The 6,624-nt window shown below is 36.1% G+C and overlaps 1 protein-coding gene across 1 annotated transcript; it reads right to left on the reverse strand.

Annotated features, from left to right (window-relative positions):
- Positions 1–853: 853 nt before the first annotated feature.
- LOC102082013 (adhesion G-protein coupled receptor G5) lies at positions 854–6,130 on the reverse strand. The gene is made up of 18 exons (XM_025901039.1): positions 5,988–6,130; positions 5,736–5,830; positions 5,571–5,648; positions 5,370–5,438; positions 5,093–5,266; positions 4,955–4,990; positions 4,786–4,857; positions 4,512–4,644; positions 4,261–4,417; positions 4,021–4,155; positions 3,814–3,924; positions 3,673–3,727; positions 3,412–3,509; positions 3,215–3,336; positions 2,867–3,132; positions 2,687–2,777; positions 2,302–2,582; positions 854–2,220 (listed from the first exon to the last, which is right to left on the reverse strand). Exons 2-18 carry the CDS (start codon positions 5,824–5,826, stop codon positions 2,102–2,104), a joined length of 2,088 nt encoding a protein of 695 aa, XP_025756824.1. The 5' UTR covers positions 5,827–5,830; positions 5,988–6,130; the 3' UTR covers positions 854–2,101.
- Between the last annotated feature and the right edge of the window lie 494 nt (positions 6,131–6,624).

Below are 6,624 nucleotides of genomic sequence, written 5' to 3' on the forward strand. Positions count from 1 at the left end.
TACTAATGAATGACTTGACAAAAAAATCAACAACATACAAAGGAGTTATGTATGTATATGTAGTGCAGTGAAAAAAAGGAGATAATCCTATCCACATATATGCTAGTAAAATATGGTAAATTTTAGAGAATAGTTTCAACGTCCAAATAACTTCAGGGATCTTATCACTATAAGTAGCATTGAGCTCATTTCTTGTTTGCCAGTTGAGCTTCCACCACAGTGGCTACTGATCTATCCAGACTGAAACTGTGTAGGATATGAGGGACAAGCCTTCCCTTCACCTTGCTTTTACAATCTTCTGCTCTTTTATCAAGTTGACAAGCATTTCAGTTAAAAAAGGTTCATATTTAATTGATTTAACATTTAAACTGAAATCTGCTGTATGACTGCTTTAAGAGCTCTGTGACACAACCTGAATCAATGACTTACAAAACCAATATTTTATCAACAATAGAACACATCAAATATAGTAAATGTTTAAACTGAGACATTTTATGGTTTCATGACAAAATTTTCATTTTAAATTTAATGGCAGGAAAATGAAAGGCTGGAAAAGTAAGTGGTACTAAAACAGCTGGAGAACTAATTAGGTTAACTGGCAACATGTCAGTAACATGAGTAGGTATCAAAAGGGTATCTTCAAACATCAGCAGAGGTTCACCAGTGTGCAAAAAAAATGTCTATAAATTGTGGGACTATTTCAGAATAATACTCCCCACCATAAATTTAATACCTAGTGTATCATAAGGGATATTTGGATTTTTGAGATTTTGATACATTATCAGTGTGACCCCCCAAAGAAAGTAATAATAACAAAACAATTACACAGCAATTACAAAAAATACAGAAAATGTGGCACAAATGAAAACTCATAAATGCAAATTAAAATATATGTAAAATTCATTTGCCAGGTTTAGTGATAACTCTATTTTCAAAAGATGTTCTTGCAATTATTTCATGGTTCATGCTTTACAGATTCAAATATTTAATATGTGCTAATATCATTAAAAGACTTGGAGAATCTGAAGATACCAATGCAAAAATGTGTCGTTGTAGTCTTTGGGTGCTCAGGGAGCACTGCATTTAAATAGACATGATTCTGTCATGGAAATCACTGCACTTGCTCTAAAAATCATTGTAAATGGACTGATTCTTATATAGGGCTTTTCTACTCTCTTGGAGCACTCAAAGTGCTTTGTACAATATACCACAATCACCCAATCACGCAACCACTGTTTTCTATGCTTTTAACTGCTTTCTAACTAATATACACATTCCTACAAGCAACTTGGGGTTAGTATCTTGCCCGTATTTGACATACACATCATATGGATGCTGTGTTTTCCACACTGAGAGGAGAGGGGCCATCCAGCTTGTTATCAATACTCAGTTAAATTCCTGACAATTGGAATTATTGCTTATGGAATTGGCAGCTTTTACATCTGGAGGAATGTAAAAGGAAAAGAGGTATATACAGGTTTTAGATGGACATATTCTCCCATGCAAACAAAGTCTTGTTCAAGGAGTTGCTTGGATATTTCAGCAAGAGAGTGCTAAACTGCATACTCCATCCTAAGAACATTTGACACACCATGAAATGATAACTAAAAATTTTTGTTTATAGGAAGATGGGATGCTACACAGTGGTAAACATGTCGCTGTCCCAACTTTTTGAGAGGTGTTACTGCCATCAAATTGAAAATGTCATTATGTCTTTGACACGTTTCACTTTCCCACTTTAACATTTTACACTTTAACATCCTGACATTTTTACGATTGTGGTTGTGTACTCTGACTGAATCACAGCCTTCTATGAATGATTTGGAGTGAGTAAGACAAGTTTTCTGTTAAAATATAAAAGCATAGGAACAAACATAGCGCTGTGGTCTCAAATTACATCCGGGCAACCACTCGATCTCTACTCGACATGAGTATGTGTGTCAAAGAAGGTAAACCGGGTTAGTGATTTCATCTTAGACAAGCCATTCAGCGGAGAGCACATGGAAAAAATGACCAAGTTGTTTCTACACAGAGTAACCTACTGGAACTATATGAAATAAAATGCTGCCCTCTTGTCTCAAATATGATAAAACAGCAAGCCTTATCCATAAGGAGACGTTACAGCTGTTTTTGATGTAGCTGTGCTGCTACTTTGTGTGTGGATTTTGCCGTCTCCAATAATCTTGCTGGATTTATAATAGTAGATGAACAGGAAGAAACCTATAAAAATAAAGAAGAAGGTTAAGAACTTTTAATCCAAAAAGGCGTGAAGTAAACTCACTGTGACAGTTTTAGATTTACCTTGAAAGGAGTTGAGGATGGTAAAGATGTAGTAGGAGGCGAGGAGCAAAGGTCCGTAGCTGAAAAAAGCAAAAGCCCAGGTGATGCCAAGAAGGAGGAACAGGCCCAGAATGGTGGAAGTGTTGCTCTTAATGGAACTATTGTCTTGGGCTTTTCCTGCTTTTGGCATTAGAACGATTTGCCTTACAGTTACAATGAATACACTCAGAGTGAAGACGAACACCAGAGCATAATAGCCGATGTTCACCCACTGGTGGATACCAGCATCAGAGATCCAGCACCTGAAAATTGGGAGTACAACATGATCCTCTGATGAAGATGTTTGTGTTTTATCCAAAAAATCTATTATCAGATTTACAGACTCTAAAAATCAATCATCACTTACATTGTTGCTGTTTTCCCTTCATTTGTATTAATATTAATAGAATTATATTTCTGGGAGGCAAGAAGAGCGATCACCACCACAGCCGGTATGACTAAAAAGAAGATTAGGAATATAAATTCTCCTGTGATTATTATTCATAATATGAGAGCATAAGTATCATTTTTGGCTCAGGTCTCTTACCCCATCCTGTGACGTAAATCTTCAGCATGTAATGTTTCACCTCAGTGCAGATTCGACGTAGACTGAGGTACAAGTGTAAAGCCTGCATGAAGAACCAGGTAAAAGTGGCCAACATGCCGTAATGCAGAGCCGCTGCTATTGCCACACATGCACCTTTGATACCCAGATTTGAAATGCTCTCATTGGTCAAGAAGGACAAGTTCAGGATCAACATGGCGACAAAGAGGTTCATCAGAATCTTTGTTGCTTCGCTTGCTTTCCCTTTTCTGTGGAGCAAATTCGTGTGCGTAAGAAAAATGACTTTACTGAGGTAAAAATCCAAACTCCAAACTGCCTCGGATCTCTTACCTGACGAGAACGTGCATGAAGAGACCGACGATCAAGAAAAACAGCGACAGTCCACAACCGATTGAAGTGATGTAGGTCAGAGAATTAACATCAGAAGCGCTGATGTTTGCAGGTGGAGGTGACTAGGTTCAAATAGTTATGTGTCAGTATGTGCTGTAAAAAAAATCATTTCTTATTTCCTAATGCAGTTGTCTTACCATGAGTATGGCAAAAAAGGTTAGATGTGTGCACTGGCAGGTGATGCTGTTATTGGTCTCCACTGTTTGACAGCCATCTGTGATCCAGAGTGATTTCCCTGTTGGACAGCAGCAATACAAAGAAGTAACTGTTAGAGACAGACTTTATCACAGTAATCAGTGTGTGTGCAAAATGTGACTGAACACTTCAAAGGTCTTTAATTCCTGTGGTTTTCATATTAAAATAAGATATTAAAATAAGGTATATATATATTTATTTACCGTTTGCATCTGTGCGGTTTCCATCCCAAGACATGCAAGAAGCATTCGCTCCTTTCTTTATCAAAATAGAAAATGAAAATCAGAATAAGTTTCCCTCTGAACTTAAAATGATCATTATGTCTGTTATGACATCACACTTACCTTGTCCACATTACTGTACTGAATCTCGATGGGTTGTGAAAGGTTTTGTATTTTTGCCCCCATTTCTATTCCAAATATCTCACTGTTTAAATAGTATTTACTGTTGTTGTCCTGTTAATATTAAAATATTGTTTGTAGTTCAGGCTTGGTCATTATGTTTATACATTTTATAAAGATCATGAGTAATTAGTTGAGCTGTACTATTACCGCATGCATTTCTGGAAAAAGCAGAATCCCAAGAAATGATCCATTTCTTTCCACCGCCATTTTGCTGGCCTCTTTAGGAATTTTCATTAAACGATATGGGCCCGTCAAAGAATGGCTGTTTTCTTCTTCAACAGACTTTTAAAAATATTAAAGTTTTATTAGTAAAACAAAAAAATAACAAAAGAACAAAATAATATTATTAATTGAAGGTCATAAAATTGTGTCACACAAACACCTTACATTTACTCCAGAGTTTTCTGTGAAGGCAAAGTTCATGTTTGTTTGGTTTTCCTGGGGCAGTTTGGCAATCAGTCCTGTAATGTTGCCCATTTTCACTGCTGCTGTGCTGGCATTACCCAGGTCTTTAAACAAGCATGGTAGAACATTCATGACATCTCTGTAACGCAGACACACCGTTAATTTTTTAGAGCAGATTTTAAAAGCGTGTATTTATTTGCTGCTATTGTTCTATAGAAAACTGAGATATTTACTTTGCTTTGTCTGGGCTGGTAGGAATTTTCGTCAGGGTATAATTAATCTCTTTGTCTAGACTTTTCAAGACTGGTTTCTTACATAACACACATGTTTTATTCTTGAAGATAACGTAGTGTGTTTCTGTTACATCTGCATAGCACAGGCACATACAAACATTCATGGAAAAAGCAGTAATTAGATTTTCAACATCATGCTCTCTTATTATCACAGTACTTACTAAAATGTTTTTGTTTTTTTTAATGATCCTGTTAAATAAACAACCTATAATACCTTTGCAAGCCACTCCAGTATTGGCTGAATTATCTGAACAATTGTCAGCATTCACTCTAACGCTTTTGGTACCTTCAACACATAAAAGTATGAAATTAGAACTTGTGCACTGTCACTGCTGTCACATTGTTTCATGTAGAAATTAAGAGGAAAGTGTTTGTGAATTTACTTTCATTCAAGCAGCGGTAGACCTGATAAAGAAAACCTGCAACAAAATAAAAAGTGCATCAGATGATTGGTTGGAAACCTTTTCAAATAAACTGAAAATTTTGACCATTATGGGCAGTCTCATGTCTTAGAGGCTTACCAGGGCTGCTGTTGTAGAGCTGTGATGGCATGCATGAAGAATTATACTGTGGATTCTCCATCACCACAATATCTTGCTTAGATAAAATCTCTTCAGTTGCATTTAGGATGTATTTGCCTGGTCCTTCAATTTTTACTTTAATGCTACAGTTGAAATTGTTTTCACTACAACAACCTAAGACAAATACAGAAACAATCAAACACTTTTAGCAAATACCCAAGACAACTTTTTTCACCAACAGTCCGAAATATAAAAAACAAAAATGAGATAACTGTACCTGCAGGGTTATTGTTTGGCTGGATGTTGAAACAGAGTTTAGTTCCATTGTCCTTTTGGTAGATAGTTTCTAAAATATAATAATAATTTATTATATTTATTCTTATTTATTTAATAATCATTTTTAAAAACACATGGTACTATTGTTTTCTTTGAATCTTTCAAAGACGATTATTTTTTGCTTCATTATTTTTGAACTTACGTGATGGAAAATACTGTGCATTTAGTGCTTCAGGACTGATAAAGAGGGTATTCTTGGGTGTGCAGTCTCCATTTTGGCCTGTGAAAACTGACAACATGAAAAATATGACTAAAATATATTGAGAAATCTTTTAAGCTAGATTTTATTTTGTTGAACTGAACTTACCACCCTCACTTATGTGGTTGCTGAGGAATATCCCATAAAACAGAAGCTTCACAGCAAGCATCCGGCGATGATTTACATCCAGTAGTAACATTATCCTAATGAGAAAAGGGAATCTTCAAATGAATCTTATCTTATCACAGCCTGAGAATTAAAGTAAGTTCTGGCTTCTATTTCCCAAGTGAGAATATGTTTTGCATTGTCGAATTTCAAGGCAACTCACGTCCAACTTACAGATGTTACTGACAAATATACCTTTCATATCTGCTTCCCTGCTTTGACTTGCAAATAAACTGGGCCGACTTCTCAAAGTTTATGTTTCCACAGCTGGCAGAATGGCACCTATTGTCATGGGCTGGAACAAAATGTACTGTAGGCGTGAACACAGATGCTCCTGAAATTTTATCCTGTATTTTGTCCCCAGTAACTCGTGTATTCATATATTTTAAAGAATGAATAAAGAGTGTGTGTGTGTGTGTGTGTGTGTGTGTGTGTGTGTGTATGTGTGACTATATGCATTGAATTGAGGTTGAATGAGAAATAGATGGTTATAATTGTGATAGTGCCTCAGGGATGCATACTAAAAACTTCTTTACTTTATATCCACTCATCATGGGCTTGAATGACATGGTAATTTGTGGTTTTTAATAATTTCTTCAATACATACATCTTTAATGACTACGAAACAAGAATTGTGCGCTCAAGTTTGAATTTATTTAGTATTTTCTACAGTGTTCTTAAGTTCAACAGCCTCACCTTTACTCCTCCACAAGGCTACGTCCACACTAGCCCAGATAAATTTGAAACTGCGTTTTCGTCTGAAAACGCTCCGCGTCCACCCTATCGTTTTCAGTTGTTTTCACAGAGTTGTGCGTCCACATTGAAATGGCCG

Source organism: Oreochromis niloticus, linkage group LG19 (genome assembly GCF_001858045.2).
Source record: "Oreochromis niloticus isolate F11D_XX linkage group LG19, O_niloticus_UMD_NMBU, whole genome shotgun sequence".
Classification (NCBI taxonomy): domain Eukaryota; kingdom Metazoa; phylum Chordata; class Actinopteri; order Cichliformes; family Cichlidae; genus Oreochromis; species Oreochromis niloticus.

What these genes read in the sequence shown, in the direction of transcription:
- LOC102082013 (XM_025901039.1), bottom strand. Translation starts at nt 5,826, where the DNA reads ATGTTACTACTGGATGTAAATCATCGCCGGATGCTTGCTGTGAAGCTT. An exon ending in TGCACAGTATTTTCCATCAC is followed by an intron (nt 5,439 to 5,570) that starts GTAAGTTCAAAA and finishes ATTATATTTTAG; the next exon opens with AAACTATCTACCAAAAGGAC. An exon ending in TACTGGAGTGGCTTGCAAAG is followed by an intron (nt 4,645 to 4,785) that starts GTATTATAGGTT and finishes TGTGCTATGCAG; the next exon opens with ATGTAACAGAAACACACTAC.